Raw genomic sequence first — 16,218 nt, forward strand, 5'->3', positions numbered from 1 at the left:
AGGACGCTGAAGGTGCCTGCTTTCTTCTCGACAGGTAAGTCAAAGTTACGGTCTAAATTACAAGCTTTTTTTCATTGCTTGTTTGTGTAAATCATTATATAGGCAGCATAACAGTAAAACATGTACAGGTAAACTCGATGAAGTGCTATTGGAAGACATGTTGTCATAGATTCTTGACACATAACGGCTACCGCAGTTGCAACACGCATTTGAAAAAGCAAGGCGCTAGAGAGCACTATTCGTTTAAATGCAAAATAGAATTTCACCGCTAGATGGGAGAAATTCCTACACAGCATACCTTTAAGGATAGGGTCTTTAACAAAAAAGCCTCCAAAATATAAAATACTCTATCAAGTCTAAAAATTTAAATAAAAAGTCGCTTGTTTAAATCAAACAGAAATCGCTTGAAAAGTGTAAAACAATAAAACCATAACCTCTAATTTGATATTAAATGCTGAACCGAAAAACAGAGTCATAAAGGAATAAAGTAACTATAATATCGGGAATCATCAGATGCTGAAGACGGAAGTTAATAATCCAGCCGTTGTCTAATCTGATTGGACATGGGAAAATTGGGCTAGTTTTTATTCCATTTGGGCGGGTTTTGAGTTGTCATTGGGCTGGAAATATTTCTGGGACCTGGCAACCCTAGCTTTATGGAAGTTTGAATCGTTCGAGACACACACACACACACACACACACACACACACACACACACACACACACAAGTGCAGCGATGGAGCGCGTAAACACGAGCAGTGTGAGAGGATTCCTGAGATCTTGCGACGATCTGACTGAGAAGATTCGATGTTTAATACAGAAGAAACTCATCAAGAAGTACTTGAGCAGGTATAAAAACCTATTTTATGTGTGGATTAAAGAATAGACAAAATCGGCATTTAATGAAGATATATTTTATATCATTGTAGAATGTATTTCTCTCTCTCACTAGCATATGGACACACAATCCCATGCATGCCAAACTATCATTTGGCATAACTAATCATTATCAACATATTTTTTGATAAAAGAGTTCCAAATGACACTTATTTTTGAGCCCCACACTTTTAAGCGCTCCAAAGTTCTAACTAGAGCAGGGGGCAGAATTAAAAAGGAACTTTGTTGTTCTTGTCTAGCCTTAATTTACTGAAGGCTATGGATGTTAGGTACATGTTTATTAAATTAATTCACAATATGTACACATTCATTATTAATCTTATGCCTAATATGATGAAAATGACTGTTATTTGTTTCTTCTCCTCTCACATTAAATCACATGTATTATATAGGCCTATTTTAAGTTCAAAATGGTGAAATTAGAAAAAAGTTGATTAGTTTGCCTGATTATTTTTGTTGTTGTTTTAACATTTCTCAAAACAGCTGTCAAATATGAAATGTTTAGTTTAGCTACTTGCACCTTATCTCACACTTTATGACCGTTATCAGCTGGAACTCGCTCTCAGCGGCTCCTGTGAACAGGGCCGTAGCTAGAGAATTCGGGGTCCCCTGAAAAATATTCATGTGGACCCCCTTCACCAATATCATATACTGTAAATAGATGAGCATGGAGGCCAAATATAACAGAAGATCGTGATGTTGTTGTAAAACCTTTATTTTAAAAGTTAAATGTTTATATAAAATTACAACTAATAAAAAATAACAAAAAGAAAGAGATTGTTGAATAATAATAATAAAACAAATTTTAAAAAAGTAACAGCAAAATAATGTTTTTTCCCATCAGTCTGTTATAATTCATAAATCAAAAAGTAAACATTTAGAAATGGACAAGAATGCAGTCAAATTTAAAAAATAAAATCATTTATTGTCTTATTTTTTAATAAAGATCATATGGAACTGGTAATATTATAAATAAATGTATTCATCCAAGTGCAGTGTGTTGTATTCATGTTTTCTTGATGTAATAAATACTTCATCAGCCGGCAGGTCAGGTGCATAATGCAATGCGTCGTGACTCGTGTACATGTTTTAACTCTTATGTTAAAAAGAGAAATTTTGATCGCGTAATCATTCGGCCTTTGAAAAAGTGAATGTTTGAACTCTGGTGTATGCTAAATGAAAACAGGTGAACGGGTGTATGAATGCGTCTGCAGGTGTATCTAACCCTAACAACTAATGACCAACTTTATTTTTGCTATTGTACATATATTTTATTCTTCTAACTGTTTGTCTTTGGTTAACACAGCTGGAGAAGAACAACAGGGAGGTTGGAAGATACAGTAGAGGAACTACAGAATAAATATGGAGAGAAAACAGCATTAAAAAGGATCAAGTCCATAGTGAAAAAAATCAGAAAAAAGAATATCAAACGTAGGAAAAGATTTATAATTTACTTTGTTAGTAGTTCAATATGTTTCTCAATCTTCAATAAACTTTACTATAATGTTTACATGGTTTTGGTTGTGTATTTAATTGTGTTTTTTTTTTGTTTTTTTTAACAGATGGTGCACATTCTGGAAACATGACAAATCAACAGCATAATAATCCTACATCGTTCGGACAGCCATTAATTCAGATCCCTAATCAGCTTAACTTCACAATTGACCAGAAGAATGGTGGGTCAATATTTGCTCCAATCATGGTAGAAAAGACAATATATGGTGATGTTAGCATCAGTGCGATGAGTGTCTGATAATTTAAGAAACAGTTGCGTAGTTAAGAAATTATTTATGTATGTTATATATACAGTATTTATGTATGAGTATTTTTTGTTTTGTTTTTCAGGTGTCTCACTCTACCTTGGTAAACGAACATGGTAAGATCTCTTGTTGTAGAACACTGTGCATTCTCAAGTGTGATGCTCCTGTTAATAATATGACTATCCAACTTTGTCCTGATTTTTAGAAATTCTTCCGAATGTAAGGAATGAGATGAAATCAAGAATGCTGCGTGACGCTGAGAGGACTTTGGAGGGAAGTGCACCACAGACGGTCTCTCTAAACAAGATCTACACTGAACTGTTTATTATCAATGATGAGACTGACCCGATCAATAGAGAACATGAGACCTGGCAGATCGAGATGACACATAATTTAAACACATCATCTCAGAGACTCATAAAATCCTGAAGGAAATCCTTCAGCCACCCACAGATGAAAATATAATTGTGTGGTGATTTTCCAAATGATACAACTTAGTCTAAATAAGAGCAACGTAGAGTCCTCGGATTTCTTAAAAACATTGTGACACCATGTTGTATGGACAAAAGATCTATGATCTAAGATCTAAGACGCCTTACAGTTTTTCAACAATCTAAAGTTTTTGAACAGACATTATTTAGTAGCAATTATACCTTAGGTTAAATTTAAGCAAAATCATTTACATCATACATAAGTCTTCTAAAAGATATATAGAAGATATGATTTTAATAAAACTTTTATTGACATATATAAATATCTAATTTAAACTTTTAAGGTTATGCTTTTAAATGAATTTAGTATAAAACTATGGATGTACTCTGGAACGCGGACTAGATTTACTGTGACATTATCTTCCGAGGCTCATCTGGTCTGTCGTCCTCTCGTCTCTGTGAGGGTCTGGAACATTTATTTCACACTGTAGTTTATCTCTGAAGGATCTGGGGCTGTTTTGTTTAAGACAACTTAAACTATTTGCTTTTTGGATTGTTGCATAAAGAACTACTTCACCTCTCTGGAAATGTAAGGTGTTTTTATTTATATATTTATTTAGCTAAAACTTTGTTTACATTTTATTAAATTATTTATTTATTTATTTCATTTTTGAAAATGTACAAATGTAGTTTTCTGTGATGGTCGTGTTTAGGTGTACGGGATAGAATATGCAGTTACGGTACAAAAATCATCATGGCTATGGAAAGCCATAAAAATTGAAACTCCAGCATGGACAAAAAAAAAATGCTGATTTAAGACGACTAAATACAGTTTTTCAACCATCTAAAGTTTTTGAACAGACATTGTCTCACATTACAACAATTATAATTTATGGTCACTGTTAGACAAAATCATTTATATCATACATAAGTCTTCTAAGAAGATAAATAGAAGATATGAATGTATTCAAACTTTGAAGATTTTTTAAAGAAAGAAAGTTAAGAACTTTACACTTCAGACTAAAACAATCTTTCATTTTAAAAGATCACATTTACGATTATGCTTTGAAATAAATTTAGTACGAACAAAACTTTGGCGTTAGCAGACTAACATTACAGTTACACAGTTTCTAAATGTTTTCATTGTTGCTCTCTCTCTGAAGATAGGCCTATGTGGTCATTTTCTCACAGATACAACTTAAGGAATTATTGAACATTTCACAGGTGTGAGATGACTTTTGTGACTCTCTAAAAATGTAAGGTGTTTTTATTTATATATTTATTTAGCTAAAACTTTGTTTACATTTTATTTAATTATTTATTTCATTTTTGAAAATGTAGGTTTCTGTGATGGTCGTGTTTAGGTGTACGGGATAGAATATGCAGTTAGGGTACAAAAATCATTATGGCTATGAAAAGCCCCCACCATAAAAATTGAAACCCCAGCATGGACAAAAACAATGCTGATTGAATCTTTTCATATAAATGAGATTTAAGAAGACTAAGTGCAGTTTTTCAACCATCTAGAGTTTTTGAACAGACATTGTTTAATAACAATTATACCTTAGGTTCAATTTAAACAAAATCATTACAGTAATCTTCTAAAAGGTAAATAGAAGATGCGTATGTATTCAAACTTTAAAGATTTTATTTAAACAGTCTTTTGTTTTTAAAATATATCATTTAAACTTTATTATACTTCTTATAAATAAACTCAGCACCTGATATCCTGATCACTGAATTTGTGTGACTCTCTGACACACACACACACACACACACCCTTTGGCTGGTGCTTTTTGAAAGCTCCGCAGGTCAAACGCTGGTGTAAAGAGAGGCCAGAGGGCCCTGATTTCTAAACATGTAAGATGATTTTTTATTTTCGTGAACCCGTTTCATACATTGCGTTGTTTCATGAGCTGTATGTTTTTTTCTTCAACTCTCTAAACATTTAACTGATTGTTTCATAACATGTAGGCCTATGTTTTTTCTTCAACTCTATAAACATTTAACTCATTGCATTTTTTTGTGTGAATCCATTTTATTTAAACTGGATAGTTCTACATTTATTTCAACTTTTTGTGTGAGGTTTTAGTAAGATCTTTATTTTATATTATTTATTTATAATCATTTATATTCTTTTAAAGAACAGAATGTTTATGTAAGATGATTTTTATTCTTTTGTTTATCTTAAACGTAAGATAAGTAAGATGTTATTTTATATTATTGTATATTATATTATTTGTGTGAAATATACATTATTTTATAAAATCTCTGTTTCTCACTATCACTGTGCTCTGGAATGTGGAGGAGCAGAAGGAGGGGGATGTCAGAATGCGGAGGGCGCGCGCACCACTCAGGCCGGGGCTGTGCTGGAGAGGCGCTTCAGTAAACACTCTGTGATCTTTTGTGACTCCATTTTATTTAAACTTTTTGAGTGAGGTTTTAGTAAGATCTTTATAAAAATTTCATTTATATTGTTTTAAAAGAAATGAATGGCTTTTGAACCTTAGTGAAATGAGCATGAGAACAGTATGTTTTTCAACTTTAGTTTAATTGGCACAATAATTATTAAGGATATGATGTGTTTTGTATGACATTGTTTAATCACAGTGTCTGAACAGTACGTTTCAGATGTCAGAGCTCAAAAGGGTGGTAGGGGAATCCCGTGACACAGATGGTAACATCTCCTCTGATGTCTGATCTCCGCACACACACGCTTTGAGAGAGTCATTGCAATTTTTTCTAACTCCATTTTATTTAAACTTTTGGTGTGAGGTTTTAGTAAGCTTTTTTATAAACATTTCATTTATATTGTTTTAAAAGAACTGAATGGCTTTTCAACATTTGTGTGAGATAAACTTCCACAGTTTTTCCTTATCAGTTTTCACAGTACACCCCGGATAAGCTAAGGGATATGTAGGGAGGAGAATCCTGTGATACCAACTTCCAAAACACACACTGTCATGTTCAAAAGGCTTCAAACAATCAGACTTTCTGTCAGATACCATGACATAATTATTTAATCACTGTGTCTTCAAAACCTTCTGTCAATATCAAAAGGCATCAAACTAGCTGTCATAGCCATGATGTAATTATTAAAACACTTTCTGTCAATATCAAAAGGCATCAAAAGACTTCAAAACCCAAAACTAGCTGTCAATAACTATACATGATAAAGGGTTAGGAGGGTCAATAGGTCAATACTAGCTGTCAAAAAGACTTAAAAACCCCTTTGATCTCTTTGATCTCATCTCATCTTCTTTGATCCCTTTGATCCTATGCCAAAAGGGCATGTACCTGTCACCGGAAGGGGCGTGGCACCTGTCAATCAATCATTTTTTGACAGGTGGTCCAGTATAGCAACTACTATGAGAGGTTGCGGATTCGCATTCAAATTAGGCTACATTAAAATGCAATGGTCTCGTTTCAAAAGCATTGGTCAATATGCTTGCGTCGACTTCACTGTAGCCTATATGTGCCCTGCTTCCTTTCCGTGAGTTCTGACCGAAAAACGTCTCGGTTACGTATGTAACCCTCGTTCCCTGAGTAGGGAACGGAGACGTTACGTCGGATGACGACGAATGGGGGTTTCGCTTAGAAATCCTATCATCTTCGAGTATTAAAACACGAGCCAATGGCAAAGAAATGCCATGGGTCTGCGGAATTTGCATAGCGTAACTCCGCCCCACCCTGGGGGTATATAAGGAAGTCGCGAGCAACATGCAGATATGTCTTCGCTGAGGAGCCGAGACTGAACTCAGGCGTTCCAGCGGTACAGCGGAAGTGGCAGGGAGACGTAACGTCTCCGTTCCCTACTCAGGGAACGAGGGTTACATACGTAACCGAGACGTTCCCTTTCGTTGTCACTCCGAGTTACGTCGGATGACGACGAATGGGGTTCCCGTATAATCACGCCACCTCTCGACTGTCTTCCAGTGCCCTGCGTAAGTCTGAGCTCCCTGTCGTGAGACTAGCACGGACGAAGGAGTCCTACTTAACACAGGAATACCAAGGTACACTGGGAAGCATATCCAGTGGAAATATGCAATCATGCCCAACCCGAAGGGGGGGACTTGGAATACACATATGACCCCGAAGGGCTGCATACGGAGCAACACTGGGGTGTCCAGCCGCAGGTGGAATATTTCAACCCCAGGGGTGGCAAGGTGGCTTGCCAAGGGAAGACACATGCTCAAAGAGGCTTACAGTGGAATACACATGTGGGGGTCGCCCGAAGGGAACCATGCACATGGAGACACCTAGCCAAGCGCGAAAGCTGCCAGTGGCATAACTCTGGCGTTGACGTCGTCAGTGCTGGAGGAGACTCAGGGCTTATGAGGCTCACCTGAGGAATATCGCACGTATCCCGTCCGTGGAGAGGAATGGCGAGCAAGCGAAGACACCTGAGCAGAATCTAGCACCGGCTAGTTGAAGCGAGTACATGAGAAGAAACTGGCTCTACTCGGAGATTGTAGAATCTCGCGAATGTGTTAGGTGTCGCCCAGCCTGCAGCTCTGCAGATGTCTGTTAGCGAGGCGCCATGCGCTAGAGCCCAAGAGGATGCCACACTCCGAGTGGAGTGGGCCGTCACACCAAGGGGGCACGGTCGACCTTGCTGCTGGTAAGCCAAAGCAATGGCGTCCACAATCCAGTGAGACAACCTTTGCTTGGAGAGAGCCTTTCCCTTCAGCTTCCCACCATAACAGACAAAGAGCTGGTCTGAGGTCCTGAAACACCGCGTTCTGTCTACGTAAGCACGAAGGGCGCGTACTGGACAGAGCAGTGCCAAGGCTGGGTCTGCCTCCTCCAAGGGCAGCGCTTGCAGGTTCACTACCTGGTCTCGAAAGGGTGTGGTAGGAACCTTGGGCACGTATCCAAGCCGGGGTCTCAGGATCACGTGAGAGTTAGCCGGCCCGAATTCCAGGCACGCTTCGTCAACCGAAAATGCCTGCAGGTCCCCTACCCTCTTGATGGAGGCCAATGCAACCAGGAGCGCTGTCTTTATTGACAGGAACTTAAGCTCCACAGATTGCAGAGGCTCAAAGGGAGCACTCTGCAGGGCAGTTAAAACCACTGAGAGGTCCCAAGAGGGTACGAGGGGAGGACGAGGAGGATTTAATCTCCTGGCTCCCCTCAGGAACCTGACGATCAGGTCGTGCTTTCCCAAGGACTTACCATCAACTGCGTCGTGATGTGCGGCAATGGCGGCAACATACACTTTCAGGGTGGAGGGAGACAGCCTTCGCTCCAACCCTTCTTGCAGGAAGGAAAGCACGACACTGATGGGGCATTTTGTGGGTTCTTGATGTTTAGAAGAACACCAGTTGACGAAGAGGTTCCACTTCAACGCATAGACATGTCTCGTGGACGATGCTCTAGCGGAAGTGATGGTAGCCACCACCGCTGGTGGTAGGGTACTCAAACCTGCCTCGTCCCGTCCAGGAGCCACACGTGGAGGTTCCAAAGACCGGGACGAGGGTGCCAGAGGGTGCCCCGTCCCTGAGAAAGGAGGTCCTTCCTCAGAGGAATTGGCCAGGGAGGTGCTGTCGCAAGGAGTATGAGTTCTGAGAACCAGGTGTGGTTGGGCCAGTATGGGGCAACCAATATGACCTGCTCCTCGTCCTCCCTGATCTTGCGCAGGGTCCGCGCAAGAAGGCTCACTGGGGGAAACGCATACTTGCGGAGGCCCCGCGGCCAGCTGTGCGCCAGTGCATCCGTGCCGAGCGTGCCCTCGGACAGGGAATAAAACAGGTCGCAATGGGACGAGTCGGGGGAGGCAAACAGGTCTACCTGTGCGTCGCCGAACTGATCCCAAATCAGCTGGACCGTCTGGGGATGGAGTCGCCATTCTCCAGAGAGAGGCTGAACTCGAGACAGCTCGTCGGCCGCCTGGTTCAGGTGTCCCGGGATATAAATGGCTCGAAGCGACCTCAGATGCTTCTGACTCCATATGAGGAGGTGGCGGGCGAGTTGTGACATACGGCGGGAGCGCAGACCACCTTGATGGTTGATGTACGCTACTGTCGCGGTATTGTCTGAACGGACTAATACGTGCTGACCCCTGAGCAGCGCATGGAAGCGGTGCAGGGCGAGACGTACAGCCAGCAACTCGAGGCAATTGACATGCCATAGGCGCTGGGGTCCTGTCCAGGAGCCCGCGGCAGCATGTCCATTGCACATGGCGCCCCAGCCCGTGGTGGAGGCATCTGTTGAGACAACAACATGCCGGGAAACTCGTTCCAGGGGCACTCCGGCCCGTAGAAAGCTGAGGTTCGACCACGGGGTGAAGGTCTGACGGCAGGTCGGAGTCACTGGGACCCGGAGCTTGCCGTGTTGCCATGCCCACCTCGGGACTCGATCGCGAAGCCAAAGCTGAAGCGGTCTCATATGAAGCAATCCGAGCGGCGTTACTGCGGCTGCGGATGCCATATGCCCCAGGAGCCTCTGAAATAATTTCAGTGGAACCGCACTCTTGCCCTCGAATTGGCGAAGACAAGTCAGCAGTGACTGCGCGCGCTCGCTCGTAAGCTGCGCGCACATGGCGACCGAGTCGATCTCCATACCGAGAAAAGAGATCCTCTGCACGGGGCAAAGTTTGCTCTTTTCCCAGTTGACCCGAAGGCCCAGACGGGCTAAGTGTTGGAGCACCAGATCCCTGTGTTCGCAAACCCGGTCTCGAGAGTGAGCTAGGATCAGCCAGTCGTCGAGATAGTTCAGGATGCGAACCCCGTGTTCCCGGAGGGGAACAAGGGCTGCCTCGACGACTTTCGTGAAGACGCGAGGAGACAGGGCTAGCCCGAAAGGGAGAACCGCGTACTGGTATGCCTGCCCCTCGAAAGCAAACCGTAGAAACGGTCTGTGTCGAGGTAAAATGGAGACATGGAAGTAGGCGTCCTTCAGGTCGATCGCTGCAAACCAATCTTGTGGCCGCACACACTCGAAAATGCGTTTGGCCGTGAGCATCCTGAACGGCAGCCTGTGAAGGGAGCGGTTCAGGACGCGCAGGTCCAAGATCGGTCGTAACCCACCCGATTTCTTCGGAACAATGAAGTAAGGGCTGTAGAAGCCGGACCTCATTTCGGCTGGAGGGACAATCTCGATCGCACCCTTCGCCAGTAGGGTGGCGACCTCCGCTCTCATGACCGGGGCATTGCCACCGACCATAGTGAAGCGGACTCCGCTGTAGCGGGGAGGAGATCGCGCGAACTGAATCGCGTAGCCGAGCCTGATGGTTCTCGCGACCCAGCGGGACAGTCTGGGAAGCTCTAGCCAGGCTTCCAGAAAGTGCACCAGCGGGGTCATACGAACCACAGACGTACCGTCGGGGGTGCAGCGAGGCGGAATGACCGGCCCAGGCGTGGGTGGCATAGCGGCCCGGTGCGGGGGCACGGTCATTAGCCGCGTCCTGCCAGAGGAGGCCAGGGGAGGACCAGCGTCCCACGGGGGCGTGCTCTGGCAGGGGTCTGGCGACAGAGGGGGATGAGAGGAGCGTGGCCCGTGGGCGGCGCGTGCTCTCATCCGCACACTCCGTGTGCTCAGAGATGGGATAGTGAGTTCTTTCTTTAACCATTTTAGGGTGCTGCCCGTCGTGGGACGAGCAGCGGGGATGGGAAAACCAAGGATTCTCCCCCGGCCCTCCACCGGGGGAAGGAGCGGCCCTGCTACCGGCTCCTGTGCAGAACTCATCGCCATCTCTGAGCAGCCCGTCTCAGGAGCGCCGCTTAGCCTGGTGTTTAGCGGGGCGCGGGGCGGGAGAGGGCTGTGGCGCCTTCCTACGGCTTCCTCGACGACGCGACCCGGGAGCAGCGGACTGCTGGGGCCGATCGGGAGGGGCGGGAACCGCAGGAGGGCGCCCTCGGCGGCGAGCGGGCTGAGGCACCTGTGCCGACGGCTGCGCCGCCGAAGCAGCGGGCCGCCGGGGCAGGACATGTTTTAAAGCCTCAGTCTGCTTCTGGGCAGTCGAGAACTGCTGGGCAAAGTCCTCGACTGCACCGCCGAATAGGCCAGCCTGGGATATGGGGGTGTCGAGGAACCGGGTCCGCTCGGCCTCCCGCATATCAGCCAGGTTTAGCCATAGGTGTCGCTCCTGGACCACCGAAGTGGCCATCACCTGACCCAGCGAGCGTGCGGTCACCTTCGTCGCTCGGAGAGCAAGGTCGGTGGCGGCACGCAACTCATCAAAGAGTGCTGGGTCAGACCTCCCCTCGTGCATATCACGCAACATCTGGGCCTGGTAGACCTGCAGAGTCGCCATGGCATGCAGTGAGGAGGCCGCCGTCCCCGCAGCTCTATAGGCCTTCGCCACAAGGGTGGAGGAGAACCTACAGGCCTTGGAGGGGTGCTTTGGGTCCCCGCGGGAAGAAGCACTCTGAGGACACAGCTGCATCGCAACAGAGCGTTCAACCTGGGGAACCCCAGTGTACCCTTTGGCGGCCGCCTGATCAAGGGGAGGCAAGGCGGAGGCGGTCGCCGAGCGATCACGGGAAGACAATGGTGCCTTCCAGGACCTCGTGACCTCCTCATGCACATCCGGGAAAAAAGGCATTGGGGTTGGCCGCCGACGCGGATCAGCAGCCGCACCCAAAAACCAATCATCCAGCCGCGAACGAACCGGCCCAGGTGGCGGGGACCACTCAAGACCGATCGCCGCGGCTGCCCGGGAAAGCATGGCCGTCATCTCGGGATCAGACTCGGACAATGCTGGGACACCCGAGGGTGGCAGCACAGCCGAATCCTCACTTCCCGAGGACTCCTGCCCACCTTGTGATGCAGCGATCGACATCACGTCCTCCTCTGGAGCGCCGAATGAAACTCGCGGCAAGTCAGAAGACTGTACAGCGGTTTCCACGCGGACACTCGCGGGTTGCACGGGAACAGAGGGAAGTGTGGAGCGTGGAATAGTCGGCGCTTTGTTCCACACTGTAACCCTCAGATCACCCTGGCCGCCAGCCGAAGTACCAGCCCTCTCGGGACCAGTAGATCGGGGTGCGGATGAGGGGACTCTCACATGAAGATCATTGAGTCTCGATCTCAACCGTGCGATGGGCATGTTCCCGCAGTGGGAACATGACTCATCCACAAACGCTGCCTTAGCGTGCTCAACACCCAGACACACAAGACAGCGATTGTGCCCATCAGAGTCAGACACGAATAGACCGCAACCAGAAGTGCACGGGCGAGGCATCTTTAAAAAGACGTGCCACGTGCAATGCTCTTTTGTGAAAGGAGATTTCTCCGCAGAGTGTTGAAGCGACCAGGGAGAGAACACACAAACTCTGGCAAATCACTGCACAGATCAGCAGGGAATGTGCACTCGCTGGAACTCGCTGTCACACCAACACCTGGAGAGAGGCTCGTCTCGAAGAGATGAAGAGATAAACTCAGGATTTGGCTGTGGAGTGAAGTACATCAACTTGGCTCCGAAGCGAAAACATATCTGCATGTTGCTCGCGACTTCCTTATATACCCCCAGGGTGGGGCGGAGTTACGCTATGCAAATTCCGCAGACCCATGGCATTTCTTTGCCATTGGCTCGTGTTTTAATACTCGAAGATGATAGGATTTCTAAGCGAAACCCCCATTCGTCGTCATCCGACGTAACTCGGAGTGACAACGAAAGGGAATGGAAAATATCAAGCGCTTCCGTTTCAGAGTCCCTGTTTCATGTTTGTTAGCCCAGGACATTTTACAAATCCAGACCAAACGATGTTCTACGGCCATGTCCGGAATAAAGAGTAGGCTAGCCTATCCATGTCACAAAATAAGATTTTGACCATATACCTCGCAGTCACAGACCGTATCAACGTCAGTGAGCTATACTTATTGTATTTCGCCACAGGGTGTCACTGTGGCTTCAACCCTTCGCCTTCGCTTACTCTGAGCTCGATTGCTATGTCTGAGGTAAACCACTCCCTCCTCATTACCCTACGCAGGAAGAAATGTAGGAAGAAATAAATGAAGAAATAAATAAATGTAGAAATACATAAATGTATAAATAAATAAATGTAAAAATAAATAAATGTATAAATAAATAAATGTAGAAATGAATAAATGTAGAAATACATAAATGTATAAATGAATAAATGTAAAAATAAATAAATGTATAAATAAATAAATGTAGAAATGAATAAATGTATAAATAAATAAAAGAATAAATAAATAAATATGGAAAAAAATAAATATATACATAAATAAGGAAATAAATGTTTAAATAATTTTTTGCTTTTCTATGTACAGTACCAGTCAAAAGTTTGGAAACATTACTATTTTTAATGTTTTTGAAAGTCTCTTATGCTCATCAAGCCTGCAGTTAAAAAAAAAACAAAAAAAAACCCAGTAATATTATGAAATATTATTACAATTTAAAATAATGGTTCTCTTTTTTAATATATTTTAAAATGTAATTTATTTTTGTGATGCAAAGCTGAATTTTCATCAGCAAGTACTCCAGTCTTTGGTGTCTTATGATCCTTCAGAAATCATTCTAATATGATGATTTGATACTCAGTTATTATCAATGATGGAAACAGTTGTGCTGTTTAATATCTTTTTTTGGAATACTTTTTTCAGGATTCATTGATGAGTAAAACGTTAACAGCATTTATTCATAAAAACAGCATTTATTCAAAATAAAAACATTTCTAACAATATAAATCATTACCATCACCTTTTATCAATAGATTTCTATTCTAAATAAATACAGTTCTTTTTAACTTTTTATTCATCAAATAATCCTGAAAAAAGTATCTCAGGTTATAAAAAAAATATTAAGCAGCACAACTGTTTCCAACATTGATCATAAATCAGCATATTAGAATGATTTCTGAAGGATCATAAGACACCAAAGACTGAAGTACTTGCTGATGAAAATTCAGCTTTGCATCACAAAAATAAATTACATTTTAAAGTATATTAAAAAAGAGAACCATTATTTTAAATTGTAATAATATTTCATAATATTACTGTTTTTTTTGTTGTTTTTTTAACTGCAGGCTTGATGAGCATAAGAGACTTCTTTCAAAAACATTAAAAATAGTAACGTTTCCAAACTTTTGACTGGTACTGTATATTTATTTTTATTTTTTTATTTTTTACATTTATTTGTACATTTATTTATGTATTTATTTATTTTTAATATTGGCAGCTTTGGAATTCCATAGGAGTGAGCCCATCTAATCTTTCAATCAACATCAACAGCACTTGGACGTGGCTGTGTATAAGAGGTAAAAACGATATAAATACTGTTCGTTTTCTCACAAAAAACGCTCGTTTCGTGTCTTAGGCCATGAATGTGTAGGCTACTTACGATGGGGAATTGTTTAATTTGGACGACGGGGAATTGTTTTAATTTGGACTCTGTGCATGCTCTTTGAGACAGTGACCATAGACCTGCATTATATGACTGACAGACAAGAACGGTTTGACCTAAAAATATCAAAATTGAAACTACTGCGGAAAAAAAGACACCTACATCTTGGATGCCCTTGAGGTAAGCTAAAACATACCAAAATTTTATTTCAAAGTGAACTATCCCTTGAAGCTCAACAGGTCTCATTGTTAATACGTATTAATACGTAATTTTCAAAGATAGAAAACGTACTTTTTTGTACGTTTGGATATATGCTGAAACGTATAATATGGACGTATCTGCGACGTTTAAACGTAACATTATTACGTTTTTACAGCTAAAAAAACGTAAAATATTTACGAATATTTCATATCATAAAGATATCTGTATAATTTCCTTTATACCATTTTATAGATTATAAATGTAAGATCCCTTAACACTACTCCCACACCTAAACATACCCATTTTATTGACAATATTAAAAGGATAAAACGTAATGGACATGTGCAAGTTAGGGAAATGGCAGTTTTATTAACAATATAGCATTAAAAGATAGTTTGAGCCACTAATCCTACCCCTACCCCTAAACCTAACAATTTCTTAAAACTACGTAGGCTACAATTATAAAGAAAAACAACAGACAGACACGTATAATCACAATCATTTATTTATTGAGAAAATGTCAAAACCGGTACCAAAAGTCGTTCACATGACGATGTGTCGCAGTCCTCTCTGGCAGTATATAATAGTTTTGTATGAGGTAACGTTACAGAGCAGAATTTAAATTATTAATCCATGAAAATGTTAATCCGGTTTCGGTTCGCTGTTCGCTCTGTGAAGGCGCGCGCGCTTCTCCATTTCAAATAGAGACAGAGCGCAACGCGTCATAATGTGAAGACCACGCCCACCGGGGGGAAAACAGTCCAACGGTCTCCATTGACTTTGCATTGCGAGAGGCTGCCTCCTTGTCATTTCTTGCTTCTAACAAAAGACAGAATAATGCCTAAAAGCTGCTATGTGACAAGGCCCACTGAGCAAGCGACGTCTGTGGACGTACAAAACAGGTCAAGTCCGTCCGTCCAGGCCATGATCTGAACGTCCATTGACAGCCAGAACTAGTCGATTAATGACACTGAGAAATGATGTCCAATCTGGCCATAATCTAAACGTCTACTGACAGCCAGAACTAGTTCAGAAAAGACGTTCATAAGTTGTTTATACGTAAATAAATTAGGTTTTTGTGCTGTCAATACGTACATTTTATACGTTTTAGTGCTGTAAATACATCAGTATTATACGTTTCTGTGTGTATAAAACGTAAATAAATGTACGTATGGTAGAACTACACTTTATGTAAAAATACACACGTATTCTCATGAGATCTAGCCTGGGAAAACCCAGACAACTTCCGGCAAATTCAGATTTGCTCGAGAAGTAGTCTGGCAAAGAGCTCATTCAAGCCCATTTCCATGCCGTCGAAATCGCGGCACCAATCAGAAACGTACGTTGAGGCGGGCTTTACACAATGACGATCGCTCTGATTGGTTTTAGGTCTATCCAATTGCGCCCAGAGGCATATTTGAGCTACGTCCGTTCAACTTTTAAATGCATTATTATATTCAAATTGCAAGCACATGAGGACAGTCTCCATAAAAGACCCACTGGCAGATGAACGTGCTACTACATTTCTCTCCGAAACGGTAGGGAATTAAATTAGATTTAATAGAGGATTTTAACTGTGACAGGATGATTGACAGGGCAGTTTAAGTGACAGGATGCACGC

The 16,218-nt window shown here is 42.9% G+C and overlaps 1 protein-coding gene across 2 annotated transcripts; it reads left to right on the top strand.

Annotated features, from left to right (window-relative positions):
• The first annotated feature begins 706 nt into the window (after positions 1-706).
• LOC311071045 (uncharacterized protein) lies at positions 707-3,670 on the top strand. 2 transcript variants are annotated; one of them, XM_084095256.1, is made up of 5 exons: positions 707-849; positions 2,204-2,328; positions 2,460-2,573; positions 2,743-2,773; positions 2,863-3,670. In XM_084095256.1, coding segments are annotated over exons 1-5 (384 nt in total). In that variant the 5' UTR covers positions 707-736; the 3' UTR covers positions 2,864-3,670. The 2 variants fall into 2 exon arrangements, with proteins under 2 accessions (XP_083951382.1, XP_083951381.1); XM_084095255.1 differs by having other exon boundaries at positions 726-849; positions 2,743-2,903.
• Positions 3,671-16,218: the final 12,548 nt, after the last annotated feature.

The sequence above is a fragment of the Abramis brama genome (genome assembly GCF_963993115.1).
Source record: "Abramis brama genome assembly, chromosome: 20".
Taxonomy (NCBI): domain Eukaryota; kingdom Metazoa; phylum Chordata; class Actinopteri; order Cypriniformes; family Leuciscidae; genus Abramis; species Abramis brama.

Bases quoted from the DNA above. Each gene is read 5' to 3' on its own strand.
- LOC311071045 (XM_084095255.1), top strand. From the start codon at position 737: ATGGAGCGCGTAAACACGAGCAGTGTGAGAGGATTCCTGAGATCTTGC. The intron at 2,329-2,459 runs GTAGGAAAAGAT...TTTTTTTAACAG, and splicing joins CAGAAAAAAGAATATCAAAC to ATGGTGCACATTCTGGAAAC. The intron at 2,574-2,742 runs GTGGGTCAATAT...TTTGTTTTTCAG, and splicing joins CACAATTGACCAGAAGAATG to GTGTCTCACTCTACCTTGGT.